Genomic DNA, 17,885 nt, shown 5'->3' with positions numbered 1-17,885 from the left:
AAATATTGTAATTCCAAACGATATTCTGATCCTCCCATGAGACCTAATTATGTATGAACTATATGAATGAGTAAGGCTAATTAATATCAGGGAAACCTTGGTAATTTTCCATCAGCATGCTCAGTATTCAGTAAGATAGATTGCTCAGCCTGTAAGGAATCTAAATTTGAATCAAAAACTTTCCTACTAATTTTCTTCTCACCTTCATTTTGTTGTAACCATAAACCAATATTGACTTAATAGCATAATATCTTTACATCAACTCTTTGCCAGTTCTAAGTTCTGAATGTTAATTTTTACACTGTAAGCTCTCATAAAAATATTACTCATCAGTATTATTTCAAATTTTTTTCTTATTTCCATTCTGTTTCTCTTTTGATTTTCCTCTGTAAAAGATCTGTTACTCAAGGCAAAATTAATATTACGTAGAACTGATAATATTGTAATCAGCTTCTCAGCATTAAAATACTCCATGCATACTCTGCTGCCTCTTTCTATACAACACAACAGGCCAGTTTTACAAGTTTTACAACCTTTAAAAGTTATCAGTTCATGTTGTAGCACTAAAACTTTAAGTATTGTAGTAATAAACACACTTTCAGAACTTTTAGCGGACTTAATAGGACAGTTAAAAAAGCCTTATCTTAACAACATGTGCATAATCTTAAAACCTGGCCATACTTTTTTGATTCGTGTGAAGCCAAGGAAAAAAATCCTTAAGCTGTCATCCAATGTGCCAAGAATCACACCTGTTAGCCTGTGGTGTAAGAGCTTTCCATTCTTTCAATCACTTTATCAGAATTGGAAATCATTCAGACAAAGAAATCCAATTCTGTAGAGATGATTAACTCCTCCACATGGAGAAGTTTCAGATGAATAAAATTCCACAGATCTATTAATATGGAGCATCCTGAAGACAACCCCAGCATTTAATTAATTAATATAGTAGAAAGAAGTCTTATTTTAATGTTCCTTTGGATGATGCATCTCTTCCTTGCTGTGTGCACAGTGTATTATTAGTAGGGTCAGCAGCAATGCCTAGCTGCCTGACACTTGCCAGAACAGCACCTTTTGTCATGTGTTTACAAATTATCAAGTCTAGACATTCGGAATGACTTTTTTTCTATATTTGGTATCTTCCTCATCCTGTTTTTTTCTGCAGAATTATTCCAGCATTTCTACAAATGCACACAAGAGAAAAAATGTGTGGGTTTTGGCCATTTAAAAAAAAAATCCTAAATCAATACAGTGATTTTGGCACAATGACGAAGAGGTGCAGGCATATGTGGATAAAAAAGGAAATCATAAAGAACAGACCACCACTGAGAGCAAACAGAGGGAATAAGTCAGAAAGGTCATACTTGGAGGAGAGGGAGAATGAGGTACAGCATTAGTGCCCAGTAAAGCATAATTGAAAAATTACAAGGCTTCATAAAATTCCTGTGGAATACCATTTTGCTACCAGCAGTCAGCAAATATTGTGAAATGCACATGCTCTGTTGTTGAGTGCTGATCCGTGTATAGAGGATCACATCCTACTGATTTCAACCCATTCTTCTCTATTTGTCTGAATGTATTTATTTATTTATTCACTTTTAAAAAAGGAACAAATTAGTTACAAATCAAGAAAGTCCAAAAATAAAGTATTGCAAGGTTGATTTGTATATACATAGTATTTAATTACACAATAGGTTACCTGCATGTGTAAGTCACCTACTTCGTTCAATTAGCATGATATACCTTCACAATGACCGTTAAGGAGAATCATGTAGCAAATGAGATTTTTTTTCCTTATTTATTTGCTGGAGAACTTGGAAGACTTGAACTGAATGACATAACCATTTGAAGAAAGAAGAAAGATGGTTTCTTAGTTTTGAACCTAATGTGAATTTGCAAGTGTTGAATTCTGCCCAGGAGCCCACTGCAGACTCACTTTCTCTGTTCTTGCAGATGGTCAATAAGACCCAGGATTGTTCTGATACAAATACAGTAATCTGAAAACTAAAATAGCCATCAGTGAAGAACAGCAAATTTTCAAAAAGGAAATTCTTCCACTCTGTTTTATGCATTGATTTTAGGATTGTATTAATTGCCTTTTGGAGATGTTTGGCCATCTTCATTGAAAAGGTCTAGGAGAATAGCATAAATTACATGTCTAAACTCTAGAGTAGCTAAAGTTATCTAAGATTAATTTCATTATAAAAATCTTAAACTTCATGTGACTGTCTTAAAACCCAGGGTCTGAGTTGCAGAAATGTTGAGCAATGAATGGAAATGAGTAGGATTTTGCTTCAAACATAGAAACCATTGCAAAATGTAAAACTCTGTAAAACTCTGTAAAACCAAGTCCCAGGAGTCCCAAAATCAATGGATACTTTTATCTCACTGTCTCTGTTTCTAGTTTAGTACAGGAAAAATAATGACCCCACATCTCAAAGGGATGTTTGAAAATGTTTTAATTGTAATATTTTTGAAGCTGCAAATACACTAATGAGTCCCAGAGTACTGCCCCGTGGGAAACAAATATTTCTTCTTCAAAAGAGAGTTTAACATTGGGAACAGATAAAGTATGATGCCATACAATATAAAAAAATATTGATTAGCAATTAATTATGCAAGAAATTAATGGTGTAGTGGCCTTATTAAAAAAAGTAAGAAAAAAATGTTATTTTTCCTGAGATAAAGTTTATTTAACTTGAGAGAGAAGCCATTTGCTTACTATTCACATCTTATGCTCTGACTCTAATATTTAGTATATCTAATAATACTTAGTAAAACAAATATTTAGATTTGCAGAATATCTCTGAGATTAAAGAAGAACAAAAGTGTGTTTTATAACTTTGTAACTCCTAACTGGTTAAGCATCTAAAGTAAATTATGATAAATCAGTGCTCTAAACTTGCTTTTTTCCTGTAAAAATGTCCATCTGTGAAACTGGTGGCCCAGAGTTACTAGTGTGAAGTGAAACAGAATAGAAAGATCCAATATGAGAACATCATCTAAGAGCACATAAGATATTAAAAAAAGTAAAATTAAAAAGCTAATATTTTCCTATGTTTATTTTTTATGAAATCTAGGATGAATGTGCAAATTACATCCGAGTCCTTCACCGATATAACAGAACGCATCTTCTGGCTTGTGGAACAGGAGCTTTTGATCCCCTCTGTACTTTTATAAGAGCTGGACATCCATCAGAGGTAAGAAATTCAGTTTACAGTATTCACTCTTTTGGTCTGGATTCCAGAAAAGCTTTTATGGTTAAAAATAAGTATTTAAATTCAATTGCTAACAGTTCTCATACGAACCATACAATAGATATTTTCACTGATGAAATTCAACGCTGCTCTAAAATTTAGTTTGTTCCTGGAGGAACACACTGATATTTGAAAGCATATTCTAGAGAATTATACAAAGAATTCAAAGAATTTTTCATTTTATGATTTTTTTTTTAATTAGATAAGCTTTTATAGAAACTCTTAGGGAAAATAATAAATATTTTTAGGGGTTTAGGCAAAATCTGTAGACCCTTTGGTTTTTGGTTTTGTGGGTTTTTTTAATGAAATAATGCATAATATATCAAAATATGTATTAGTTTGATGGGAGATGGAATTACTTAACAAATCTTTGTTAAATTCAGCTTGTCTGTGTTGATCCTGTTCAGCAAGTGTATTTTAGCTCTCTAATGATGCTTATAGCTGAGTGAAATAATACTGCAGAGAAGATCAGCAAGTGGGACACATAATCAATATTGTGAACATATTTCTTATGCAAAGATAGAAATTGTCTATATTTTTTAGACATTGGGATCCTTCTGTCTCAGTTAAATTAGATCAGGTTTAGAGAATCAGCAGAAATACCAATCTCTTATTTTAAATTCTTGTGTAAGACTCTCTTGGGCATTAAATCTAATCCTGATTATATGCAACCTATGTGTTGCTACATGGAAGTCAAATGCTGACTGGCTGATCCTGGTTACATCCTGCTTCCTTGCATCCTTGTTTCGTTGTACGCCCATTGCCAGTTTTAAGAACATACAGAGTTTAGCAATATATTTCAAATTTCTGAACTGAGTCAAAAACTTGTAGAGCGCTGAATTTCTACAACTGTTATGATATTTGAATTTGTGGACAAGTTATAAATTACACTGCTAAGTTTGGACCTTGAATGTCCAGGCTTAGTGAAAATTGGACACTGAAAGTTATCCCTTGTCATACATTTAGTAATGTTGAAGAAATAATTAATTCTGCTATAAGGTAAAACTACTGGTAAGGAATTGCACTGTTATCTGAGCTGCCCTGCAGTCAGAAGAGGATTTCACTAGGCTACTAAAGGCACATGTGATGACCACTTTAAGAATCTGACTAGGTATTCTCGGAAATGAACTTTGTGAGGTGAGACTTCATAGATGGAGATGATCTGTAGCCCAAATGTAAGATTACTTTTAACTGGCAAGTGTCAGGAAGAGTTGCTGGTCAATGGTCTTGCTTATTTGGTTCACATGATGTGTCCTGGTAGAGCTGAGCACTTGTCATGGTGCTGAAGCCAAAGGACTGTCCAATAGGTTCTTGCTTTCCCATATGTCCAGGAGCTCTTGGCTTGAATACATATGAATTGCAGACATAAAGCTTTTTAAAGTGTACTCATATAAATCAACTAAGGTACTTACTTCAGTAAAATGTTTTTGAATAATCTTTCCTGAATAAAGATGCATCCTTCTGACAAAACAAACTAGAAAATAACCAGAAACAATCTCCAAGGATCCAGTCCATGCTGTGCACTTCCAACTGCTGTCAAAATAAAAAGCATCTCAGAAGTTAAGACTCCAGCACAAAACTTAGATTTGGAGTTGTATGAATTGCAGAAACACACTGTCATCTGAAATTAAGGAAGGAACTAAATGATAAGCAATGTTAAAATAAGGCAACTTTGCATGTCTTCTTTGCTCCTCTCATGAACCTCCTGTCAGGCTTCCTGGTAAAGTTTGAAGGAAGTAGTGTCTGTATATTTAGGAACACTATTTTAGAAAGTATAAACAACAGACTAATAAAAATAGAATCCAAACAAACAAAAAATGAGAAACAAGACATATATAAGAATGTGTGGCCTGTGATCATCCCCTTATCTATCACTGTCCTTCCTTCCCTTATTTTGTTTGTTATTCTCTCTTGTCAAACTGAGGTTCTAAAATTTTACCCACACTGAAATCATGGGAAAATTACCATTTTTTTTGTTTGTGTAGACCATCAGGAAATATATTTGCTGCACTAATAAGTAGCTATACTAGTTCCCGTTATCTGAAAAGCTGACCATCAAGACTAAAAATGAGAGGTGCCATTTGTATGGTAAGTTAAAAATAACTCATGGTATGTGATTGAGTGGGCAAATTGTAATCTTTGCTTTCTTTGCACCATGTAACTGCAGAAAATGAAAGGAGAAGATCCTTCCTCAGAAAACTGAAGTTCAGTCTCTGTTGATCTCTCTAATCAGACAATCCTCATCCAATGACTTCCGATTACTGTACCCTATTACTTCCACCTCACCTCTCTGGCCATTTTCTCACTGTCTGACTGTCACAGAAAGGAGAGTAAAAAATGAAACAGTCTTAAAAATATTAATTATACTATAATAATCAATTTCTAAACAGAACAAAACCATCTTTATTTAAAAAACAGTAAAATATTTAAATTGAAGAGTAAGCATTTATAATCTGCATCTATATTCAATTCAATGCAGTTCACAATAATAATACTTTAGTGTGACAGTGGTGAGACACTGGAATGGGTTTCCTGGAGACGCTGTGGATGCCCCATGCCTGGAAGTGTTCAAGGCCAGGTTGGATGAAGCTCTGAGCAACCTGGTCTAGTGAAAGGTGTTCCTGCCCATGGCAGAGGGGTTGGAACGAGATGATCTTTAAGGTCCCTTCCAACCCAAATGATTCTGTGATTCTATGATTCTATAATACGCAACTGGCTGAAAGGAATATTTTCTAAATGTTGCTGACATGTTTTTGTTAAATATGTTGAACTTCAGGATAAGTGAAATTTATCTTTGATATGCAAACTAAATTGCTTCTGAACAGAATCTCTTTAAGTAGCACAAGGTGTGTTTGAAGCTTATACACATTTGAACAATGACACTTTTCAGACATGTTGAGGTATAAAGTGTGGGAGGTAAAAAGGGGGGGAGCCCTTATAACAGACTTATGTGGATCCAGACACCCAGCTAACCCAGCATGTGAAGCTAGATTCACACTTCCATATGGGACCATGAATCAACAGTACCAACACAGAGAAATACTTGCTCTGTGGTCAGGGAGCTAAACTATAAGTTTCAATAGTGCTTCCTGAGCTGATGGCAGACAGAGGATGTGACCCTCTGTTGACTTGCAACAAAAGTTTACATAAAGTCGTCCATTTCTGAATAGCCATTTGGTAAGAAAATGAAGCATTGCTGGTTTTAATTTGAAAAGTGAAAGTATCCTAAAGCCATGATCAGAAGCATACTGTATGGCATTCTGATCCTGTACTTAGTACGGTTTTGTGAGGTGCAATACAATTTATGAAAAGGAGCATTCAGCCTCCTGTGTAATGTCTTACATTCTTATGCAACCACAAATTCATATTTTCATATCAAAAGTAGGTTTGAGTTGTGTCTTGCAGAACACTGAGCTCTTGTCAACAAATCATGAAGTCAAAAGGAGATTTTTGTCTCTGAAAATAGGCAGAATTTGATTGCCCCATTGGCAGATCATTACTTCTTGGAACTGACTGAAAAACAGAACCTCTAATGTTTGCAAAAAACACTGTAAAACTATCCATTCTCTGTAAAAAATACTAATCTTACTATACAGCAATTAAAATGTGTTTTGAAATCTTTCACATGCATATTGTGCTATGATATGTTATATAGGTTCAGTTGCTCCTTTTGTGCTTTTCATGGTTTATAGAAGTTTAATGGTACTATGTATTTTGTCTTAATATGTTGATTGTAGAAAACAATAAGAAATAAATATTAGTTTTATTGAATTCTACATCAAGCTTCATAGAATCACGGAATATGCTGAGTTAGAAGGGGCCCACAAGGATCATTGAGTCCAACTCTTAGCCCTGCACAGGACCGTCCCTAAGAGTCACACCATGTACCCAAGAGTATCATCCAAACACTTCTTGAACTCTGTCAGGCTTGGTGCTGTGACCACTGCCCTGGGGAGCCTGTTCCAGTGCCCGACCACCCTCTGGGGGAAGAACCTTTTTCTAACGTACAACCTAAACATCTCCAGCACAGCTTCAGGCCGTTCCCTGGGTCCTGTCACTGATCACCACAGAGAAGAGATCAGTGCCTGCCCCTCCTCTTCCCCTCACAAGGAAGTTGTAACTGCAATGAGGTCTCCCCTCAGTCTCCTCTTCTCCAGGCTGTACAAACCAAGCACCCTCAGCCCCTCCTCACACGGCTTCCCCTCAAAGCTCTTCGTCATCTTTATTGCCATCCTTTGGACACTCTTAATTAGCTTAATATTTTTCTTATATTGTGGTGACCAAAACAATAAACTTGTGTTGTACCACCACAGTATAAACAAATATATTTTTCTAAATCAAATTACTTATAAATTTTGTGATACACTATGTATCACAATATGTTTGAATGATTAAATATGTAATGGTTTACTGCAGTCATTCTATTGCAATATTGGTTTAATTGATGTAGCTTTGGAACTTCAGGCTGTTCACTTTTGCAAAGCTGTTGTCAGTTATCTTTCTAAAAATATGCAAGTATAGTCACTGACAGCAGCTTTTTATCTTTTTCTCTGTTTCTAATTGACTCTGATGAACGTTGCTTTCCCAAATTTAAACATTTCAGCAAAATACCCAATGTTTTTCTGCCATTTAGAAATAAATTACAAATTAGGAAAAATAGGAGTGCTGACTTTGCAGACAGATCAACTATTGGTGTTTGAAAAAGACATGTTACAAAATTTTGTCCAAGAAAATATAAGCAAGTTAAATGCCAGCCAGTAAATGAGTTCATTATCTCTGACTTCATGGAATGCTTTTAAATGTCAAAAATCCATGCAGGTCAGAAAAGGCTGGGTTCATCCAGTTTCTATTTGTCTATCATCCAGAAATAAAGGGGAGTTCATTAAAATAAATGTTATTTTTCTTGGAGAAAGCAAAAGTCAGAGACCCTGTACCCCAAATTTCTCATGAGGAATTGTATATGTATCTTTCCCATGTGCTCTGTGAGAAAAAAACTGAGATAAGTATTCAAACCAAATACAGAAGATGAAGAAAAATGCAGAAAAAAAATCTTATTTTGCTTCTGTTCTCACCAAACTGACATTTGTCCCTCTTGTTATCTTTGATGTTGGGTGGAGTGGAGGAGGGGGGGAAGCATCTCTATTCAGTCTCTTCCTTTTGGATTTATATAAACTTCTCAGTTTTGGCAGCATGTGATGACTGCTGAAAGAAGCGATTTCTGTCTCAGTCTGTGTTTCTCCACATCTGGCTGCTGGTAAAACAGTACTGCACTACTGTTCTATATAGCTCAAAATACCCTAGTTGAATTTTGATGAACCTAAGATAAATCTAGTGATCTATCTGCAGTCAGGCAGCAATTTTATCTTTCTGACTTATCTGTTCAGCAGAACAATAGGTTGTAGGGATGCTCCAGGGACCTTCCAATGATCCAGACTGCCTTTGCCTAATTTACAAAGCACCTTTAACAAGTCCACATGGGAGTTTCACCAAGTACAGCTAAAGAAATTACTCTGCCTCCACAGGACCTGAAAAATGAGTGGAAATTCCAAAAGAAAATTATGTACAGAAACAATATCCTAAGTTTCTGCAAACTACGTGGTGACAAGATAGAGTTGATTCCTGGACAGGAAGGCATCTCTGCATGACAAAACCTGTTGAGGGAATTAAATTTATGGGAAAACGCAATGCATGAAGAATTTTTCTTCCAGAACACCCTGTAAATTTTTAATATATACATGGAGCTGGCAGAGTGCCATTTTCAGTGCCTCATTTAATTCAGTAAACTGCCTACAGCTGTATTTCTCCACTTCAGAGGCTGATGGACTAAGTCACCCTTTCCACAAAATGCACTGGTGGGTTTTGGGAGTCTCCTCTAGGTGTTCCTAATCTGACGTATTCCTTATTATGCTATTTGCTCTTCAATTAGCCAGCTGAGACTCTGGTTATCGGGGAAGACTAGTTCTAAATCTAAGACTTCAGTCCTGTTAGAAAAGACTTGAGTAAACTGTCCTCCAAGCAAACAAATACACCTGTAGCTCACTAAAGGCAAGTTGGAACTTCTTCTTTCTAATTTATATTGCCCTTAATATTTTTTGAGTGTGGGCAAGGGCACTTCTTTTTCTATATATTCTGTATTTCAGTGCAAAAACAGGATAAGGTCCAATTGTGCAATAAGCTTTCCATTTGCCTCTCTACACCAATCAAATACAGGCAACACAAACTCCTTGGCTCTTGCTTTAATAAACTGAAGGGAATTCACATGCAAATTGAGAGAATGTACCAGTCATATCTCAGTTTAATTTTTCCATTACATGATTCTTCTGCTCTTGACCAACCTTTGGCAATGCCATCATTCTTCCAGCTTTGTCGAGAAAAAAGATTGTGGATGTATTTATATCTATTATTTTAGGATATTGTTTCTGACGTATTTTTATAATCAAAACAAGCAATGATCTGCCAAGTTACTCCCTCTCCATGCTTGTTCCTATTACCTCATCTCTGCTCTCTGTTTGCAGAGGATTAAGGAAGAGGAACATCTGGTTTCACTGACCAGTGGGTGTTGGTCAGTTCTTAGAATATTTTCTTAGAGACACAGTGTCCCTCTGCATGGATGAAAAGCCATCAGTTAGAACACCATCCACTAAGTATATATGAAATTCTGTCAAGTAAGCAACACACTGTCATAAAATCTTTTACCAGAAGATCTTTTGCATTACCTAGTTTGAATGCCCACATCACAGGCTATTGAATTTCACCAAAACATCAAAAAGCCCTGAATTTCATTTAGACTAAAGAACTTTGGAAGTTGAATACATACATTTCAATAGAGATTAAAATGGTACCTAAATAATAATAGACAAGAAAATTAATTACATGAATATAACATCTATGCTCACAGCAAACAACAAAGGTGCTGTACAGAAAAAGGGAATAAGAGAAAGCTGAAGACCCACATCAACTTCTACCTGAAGAAGTATTTCTTACCGAACTCATGGCTTACCTATGTACTCATAAGAAAATGGGCAAGTTCTAGTCAAGCAACACCTGAAAGGGTTTGTCTGCACCAGTTCAAACAACAACCCAACCTCTGCAACCTCTGCAACCCAATCCAAACCTTCCAAAAAAAACCAACAAAAACCCCATCTGCTTTGAAGGAGGATAAGAGTTCCTTCTGAATCAATGTATATGATTATGGGAGAAATTAAAGTTCATGAGTTTTGGCTGTAAGAATTAGCTTAATGAACAGCTGTAAAAGTGAAACTCAGTAGGGATAATGAAGAAAGGACAGTTCTGTTCTTCCCATGCTTTGCTAGGAAAGGAAAAATGGGCATTGTGTGAGAAGAAACAAAGGCCAGAAGGGACCATCAGGACATTTTATGTGTCATTATCACACATTGTATGGACAATTTTTTCCAGGTATTGAATTAAAAGCTTTTCAGGAAAATATATATTGTCATTTCAAAGAATTCAGCTATTAGTGACACCATTATTTCTCTGTTCTAAATATTAGCTGTTCTAATCTTTAATTACCTACTATGTTAGGAAATAGCCACTTATTCAGGGTTAAATTTTTCTGACTTCAACTTCCTGTCATTTAACTTTGATATGCCTTTGATAGCAAAAGTTCAAAAGTCTCCCACTATCTTTTCCACATCTTTTCCACATCTAAGTACCTATGCACAAAGATCAAGCCACCTCTTCAGTTTTTCTTGATAAGCTGAATAAATATGGGTCCTTAAACCTCCCATCAATAAGGATTCCTCAATCTTATTTGTGTCCTTCCTGTGAACTCTCTTCAGTATTTTCACATCTTCTGGAAGTGTGGACACTAGAACCACACATGCTATTCGATGGTGTGTGTACACGCAAGGTCACTTCCCTACCTCTGTTTGAGATTCCTCTTTATTGCAGTCAAGTGCTGAGTTCTTGGCAGAGCATCACAAGGAGAAATCTCTTTTTAGCATTTTTCACTTGACCTGAGGTTCTCTGGAGCACAAAGTTATCCCAATGTACACACTCGGTTGAACCACCTAATTATCAGTCTCATACAAAAAGATAAATGAAGAGATTCTTAGGGATTCCTGTCACCATCATCTGTAACAAGGCACCTGGGATCTCCAAGACTCTAGATGAGGCACCTCAGTCTTATATGTGAAAGTGGATATAACACTTCGGATAGTGTTGTATTAAAATCTGCTTAGTAAGCCTCTGATATTTAACTCAGTATTCAAAGCATTATATAGTTTGAGCTCTCATTAAGCTCTTTTCTTCATTATTTATGCCTCCCCAATCTTTTTATAAACTTTACTAGGAAAGAAATCATATGATTGTTTAAATCACTGCTACAATAAAAAATCATCTTTCTAGCAAAACCAAAATTTAGCTAAACCTTCAGTAGAGGATTCATCACTGATACCTCATAACAACTGTACTTTGATACATGTCAGCAGTTTGTATTTCTTAACAATTCTACAATGCACATTGTTTCATCAAATAGCTATGTACTAAGTGAAATGTCCTAGAGAAAGCCAAGTATTCTGTATCCACACAGTTCTTATCAGTCATTCTCGTGTCTTGTAACAGACAACAGGTTTTTTTGACAGTACTCTCCATCCTTAAAATGAGGTGAATGATATTCATTACTTTTGAATATTGTCTAAATAAGGCCATACATGAAGTGCAAGTTCAATTTGGAAGATTGGTAGAGAATGTGAATTGATCAGCCATACGAAATGAATTTTCCATCATATTAGACCTGCCCTTTTCCAAGATTAAACACAGATGGTTCTGGGAGAATGAATCCATACAGAGGAATAATGCTATTATCCCAAAGAGAAAGAAATCCTCCACCTGTGTGGTAATTTGGTGGGGCTAACTGAAGTATTCCAGCTCTCATTATAGTGATTTTTAGATTCTCCCACTTTTATTTATGAAGGAAAGTATTTTTCCAAGTGACAGCTCCTGGTGAAATTTATGTCATTATTTGAAGATTGGAGGTGCTGCTCAATAAGCTGTTAGTCATCAAAATTAAAAACAGAAAAAAATTAACAATGGTAGCGTTTAGTTAATATTTTTGCAGGTTTATAAGATGCACCCTTAATATTGTATGGTCCTTCTGTGATTTATGACTGACATCTTTTCTTATTTGACTGATATCTATATAGAAAAATTATTTTAGATTAAAAAATGAACTAAAAAGAAGTATTGCTTGCAGTTCATCTGTGTCATCAGGAGACAGTGGATCCCCTCCTCTGCTCTTTCTTCTAGTCTGGCCAACTTAGACATCCCCTGTTGAAGCTCTGCAAAAGGGTTGTTGGCTGTCTAAGGCTTCGTGCTATGGAGACAGACAGAACTTCCCCAGGGTATCTGAGTCCTTCTGAAGTCTGTTCTCAGTTGAATGTGTTGTCCTTTCCATGCCCAATGCATCTATTCCTTCTTCCATCATCAGAGCTCAAACCTTAGACCTGCATCCTTCTTTTTTTTTTTATTTTTTGTGATCTTAATTCCCAACTGTTGTTATTTGATGTTTGCTCTGACATGACCCTCACAATCTCAGCACAAGTTTAGACTGCCAAAATCATGGAAAACAAAAAGTCTTGGTTAGTGAAGCTCTGTGTAAAAACTGTGCACTTCCCCATAGAAATCCCTTCACTTCTGTATAGCACTTGTGTACTATCTTTAACTTCTCTTTCACTTGACCATAAGACTCTATCACCATTTACAGCTATTCAAACATTTTAATTTTAGGGAGCCTTCAAGTGGTCCCTGGAACTTTCATACTTATTAACTATCGCATTAATGCAATATAATCATAATTTCTAATGGTTCTATTCTTTGCCATAGAACCCTAATGAGCTTATGTGTCCAGTTTAACATAACGCAAAGGTGTCTCTTCTGAAACTCTGACCAATTCAGTCAATGCTGCTGAAACATTCTGAACTGCTAAGGCTAAATGCCTGTGATTTTTATGTGCAGTGAGGTTGGCTCTTTTTTTCTTTTGCCAGAATTTGTCACATTCATTAAATCAGGAAAATATATCATTTGTGTCACTTTAGGCCGGATATTTTGAGACAAGTCACAAATTGCTAATCCTTTTGCAAACTCAGACAGCAGTCTGACATAGCTCCAGATTTTAAACACATTTTCAGATTGGACCCCTATGTGTCTTAGTCATTTAACTGTGTAATAAAATGCATAGACCTGAAAAATGCATCTGAATTTTTAGGGAGGATTTAATGTCTGTAATATTTTATGCACTCTCATCCCATAGGATGATTGATCTTTTCAGCATGTCACTGGATAGTAAAGAGGATTGAAAACAGATCCTCAGAAGGAATACTACCTCCAAAATAATCTTAATTATGTCAAATAATTTTCACAACAAGCAGAGATTTTTTGTTGAGTGCTTAGTTCCTTTTTAAAATTAATGTTTGGATTATTTAAAGAAGGTATTATATGAAAAGTTCTTTCACTGTGGGACCATCCTTGTCTTGCTCACCTATATACCTCGATGGCTGTTCTATGTTGATTTAAATAGGACAGTGTGTTGAAATAGTACTCCATTAGTATTTCTATAAGTATTTGGAGCACAGATTCCTTTATATAAATTCAATTATATTGATTCATTTTCCACTGGATTAAGATTTTTAATTTTTTGAATTAGTTAGTTGATTTTATTTTAATTAGATACCTAACCAATGTTTGGAACTATATTTATGAGATACTGCTAATATACATTTTTCTTAGCACCAAAATTTAGTCTGCTTAAATACAAAAGGCTGAATCATATAAGACACTGTTTCAGGCCTGACCCAGTAAGTTATTTTCTGCTGTTATACAAGGACAAAATATTTTGCTGTATATCTTTTTTACCAAGTGCCTTCTTGATGAGGCAAGTGTACAGATTAAGGCAGGTCATGGAGTTGAAAGTTCATTTTGGAGACTTATATTTGAATTATATTTTCTGCTGATTTACAGACATGTTCTGTGATTTTTCAGATTTTTTTTTAATGGGAAGTCAGGGTTCATCCTTCCTAAAAGAAGCCTCTGCACAGTGTATTCAGTGTGTCTTTCTATGTTGAAAAGAAAATGTAAGCATAAGTAAGTATACAAGAAAGAAGAAAAGAAATAAAAAAATACCGTTTTGAGAATATACAGAACAAAAGATTATTTGCAAAAATGTGTCACATGAATTTATACTTAAAACACTATATTGTTCTATAGAGAGAGAACAGAAATCAAGATGAGGTTTATTCTGTATATTGCACTTCACTGTCTGTCGTGGTCACAGACTTTCTCTGGATTCACTCATTATTCAATTTCTCACAGGAGAAAAAAAATCCGGTTAACCAGTGAAATGCTTTACAAATCTTATATTTGATTAATTTATAAATAACTTTTTGGTTTCTCACATTAGGCTATGTGACCGAGCATGGATGTGCAAAATGTCACTTTAAAGGTGCATTGTTAAGGTTAAACCAGACTCAGAATTTATTTGAATAAATGGGAAAGTAAATATGAGCAACAAATGTATTCTTTGTTTAGAAACAGCACACCTGACGTGTTAAATATTTTTAAATTCCATTTTCTACAAAATAAGGTCTATTACTATCTCAGAGATTTCATAAATTACATTAATTTCCATGGTTCTAAAGGCTATTGATTAAGCTGCAACTGTGTCTACCTGTGCACCTAACTTAGTGAAGGTTTCTAATCACAGTTTGTCACGTGTAACTTTATTGCTTTGTAACTTGGCTTTTAAGATACTATTAGAAAAAAAAGAAAGAAGCATACATGGAACCAGTGAATCCAAGAATATACCCTATTTTGGACCAAGTGTCATTCTCATAAAGAGAAAGGGTAAAATTGCAAAAGACTTCAATGTGAGACGATATAACCATACAAGTGAAAATTAACCTCACAGATATTGCACAGAGGTTTGAGGAAAACTTCTGAACATGCTATCTTCAGAGTAGGGATGTGCACATCCCCTTGACAGCCCTCTCCCTCCCATACCTTCTCCATTTGCAGCTCTCCCTCTTGCTCTGGGCTTCTGTCTCCAGCTCTGATGACCCTTGGTGAAAACCCACTTTACCAAGGTTCTCAGTAAACCAGTCCATTGGGATGTCCTTTCCCTGCAGAGTCAGTGTCTCCCATTGTGTCCCATCCCTTCCCAAGAGTCTTCCACTTCAAACAGGACACTATGATAAAATATGGTGAATCTTTGGTGTCTACACTCCCTTTTTTGATGTTTTAAGAATTAATTGAATTTGAAAAAGAGCTCATCATGTGACACTAGCACCATATGGTTTTATTAAGAATTTTAGAAGAGAGTTTCTCATAGCTTTGCACAAAGCAATGCATCTCTGTTTCACACTTTCCCGTTCAATTCACTTTGCATGTGAACCTTCTTATTCCTCATTCTTTTCATAAAATTATAAATTACATGGCCCCTAGAAATAAAAAGCAACAAATATCTCTTGCATGTATGTCATTCTTACTCTAAGGTTGAAGAACTATGAAATCATTAAAGCTAACAATGAATTTTGTCCAGTGCCTTAGAGCAGTAGTGAAGAGTATAGCCAGTGTTTAAAACTATCACAACAATCTGCACAGCCTCTCTCCACAGTACTCTAAATATGATTTATTATCCAGCAACGTAAGTGACATAGACTTCTTAGAAAAAAAATAGCAAAAACAAATTAAAACATACCACACACAAGAAAAAATAAAATCAAAACAACCAGAAAACAGTACCAACCACAAAAATGCACAAGTCTCCTGGAGAGCAGAGTGGTGGTACTGTTGGAGCACATGCATATGCAGTTAAGGATGCAATTAAAGGTTATGAAATGGTTTCAATCTCCTTTAAAAAAATGCCAGTATGATATATTTTACTTCTTGTTACCTAAAAAATAACAAAAATTTAAAGTGAAAAAAAACCTCCAAACACAAACCCTTAAAAAATCAAATTATTTTTCTCTCATAAAAATAATATTCTAGGAAAACACAACTAAACCCTCTGTATTTTTAAGTCCCTGGTTTAGGGAAAAGATACAGTCATTGTATTAATGTTGAGAATAGGCTTAAGTACTTTGATGGATAGGAATGGAAGTAAGCATATGTTTTAAATTAATCACATGCATAAGTGTTTTCTTGAACCAGAGCAAAGCAGCACTTGGCATAAGTGAAAGTAATTTTCTGCAACAAAAGTTAAATTCAGTCTTTAAATTTTAATGTCTCTGATTGACCTTTCTTTTCACTATTGTTTATAGCCTACATTATTCTTCATTGTCTAAAATTATCAATTCATACCCAGTTAATGGCAAAATGCTTGATGTCTTGGAAATATCTTCTATTTCTTTTAAAAGAACATTATTATTTTAATAATAGTTGAAAGTGTATTATGTTTCCTGAGTCACTGTGTCATAAATCAAATCCAGAACCCCATTTCTTTTCCCAAGCTACATTCAGAAATACGTAACTCCACTCAGAGCCCTCCATATGTGCTTTTCCATAGTTTTAATCATAACCATTGAAAAATGGCCATAAAATAAATTGTGATGTTGATGTGCTGTATAATCTGTGAGGAAACTGTCAGTTTTATTCTGACATTTCTCAAGGGATTCCAGTGTCACAGACTGCAAGGAGGGTTAGAATTAAGGAATTAGCCTTCAAAGCTGATTATTAATGTGCAACGCTTGTTTCATTTAAACTGGCATCCCATGTAAGCTGACACATCCAACACCTGAACTTCAGTTACTTGCTCCAGTGATGGGAATAACTTATTGCAACCATGGAATATTTGGTATGTTGTCTTAGAAGGTGAAGGTGGAAAATCTCTCTTGGAGGAGCCATTGCTTACATTTTCAGTGACTTTTCAAACAGTTACATGCATCTGCAAGCATTTATGAAAAACACATCCTGCTTTATATCACAACTGGTGAGCTCCACTGAAAAATTCCACTGAATTGCACTGAAATCCAAGTTTTTGTCAACTTTCAGTGTTAACATTAGATTATATGTTTAAGCTACAGTGCTTTTTCATAAATTCCAGCTTTTAAAATGTAGATAATGAAAGGATACTACACATGTTGCTTAACATTTTCATTCCACAGCCATATCTTTAGCTGTTTTAAGCACATTCATGTCATGGCCATTAAAAGGGATGGGCTTGTCTTTACCATTGATTTAAATCTGATTCTCAGATTTACATTAGTAGTTATGAACTACATTAGTTAGTTATGAAGTGTGGTTTATGATACCCTGGTGGGATCATGTCTTCTTCCACAGAACAAAGCCCAGATTCTATTCCCTATGCAGGACAAAATGTGAGCCATACACTGTAAGTCAGAAAGTGTGGATATTACAACTTCTTCAAGTATGGTTTCAAAACGATTTTGTTCCTATAGCTGATCACGTTACCTGTGTTTTTTTTCTGCAAACAGTTTTAAATTTATTACTTCTTCCTTTCCTAGATACATCCATTTTTATTTTAATGTGGGGAAAATTAAGCAGAAAGCATTAAGACTACTTTTAACTCTCAGTTTGTCTCTCCACTTCTACATCTTTATTAATGATGATTACTGAGTAATTGACAAATAGTTTAGCTGAAATTCCCAAAGTGAATCT

At 35.2% G+C, this 17,885-nt stretch overlaps 1 protein-coding gene across 1 annotated transcript in view; it reads left to right on the top strand.

Annotated features, from left to right (window-relative positions):
- SEMA3E (semaphorin 3E) overlaps positions 1-17,885 on the top strand; it is a 134,529-nt gene that overhangs the window by 76,876 nt on the left and 39,768 nt on the right. Inside the window, exon 4 of the mRNA XM_064656445.1 lies at positions 3,078-3,197. Coding sequence (XP_064512515.1) covers positions 3,078-3,197 — 120 coding nt within the window. The remainder of the gene's footprint in view (positions 1-3,077; positions 3,198-17,885) is intronic.

This window comes from Pseudopipra pipra, chromosome 5, assembly GCF_036250125.1.
Source record: "Pseudopipra pipra isolate bDixPip1 chromosome 5, bDixPip1.hap1, whole genome shotgun sequence".
Lineage (NCBI taxonomy): Eukaryota > Metazoa > Chordata > Aves > Passeriformes > Pipridae > Pseudopipra > Pseudopipra pipra.
This window is presented reverse-complemented; position numbering and strand designations above follow the sequence as displayed.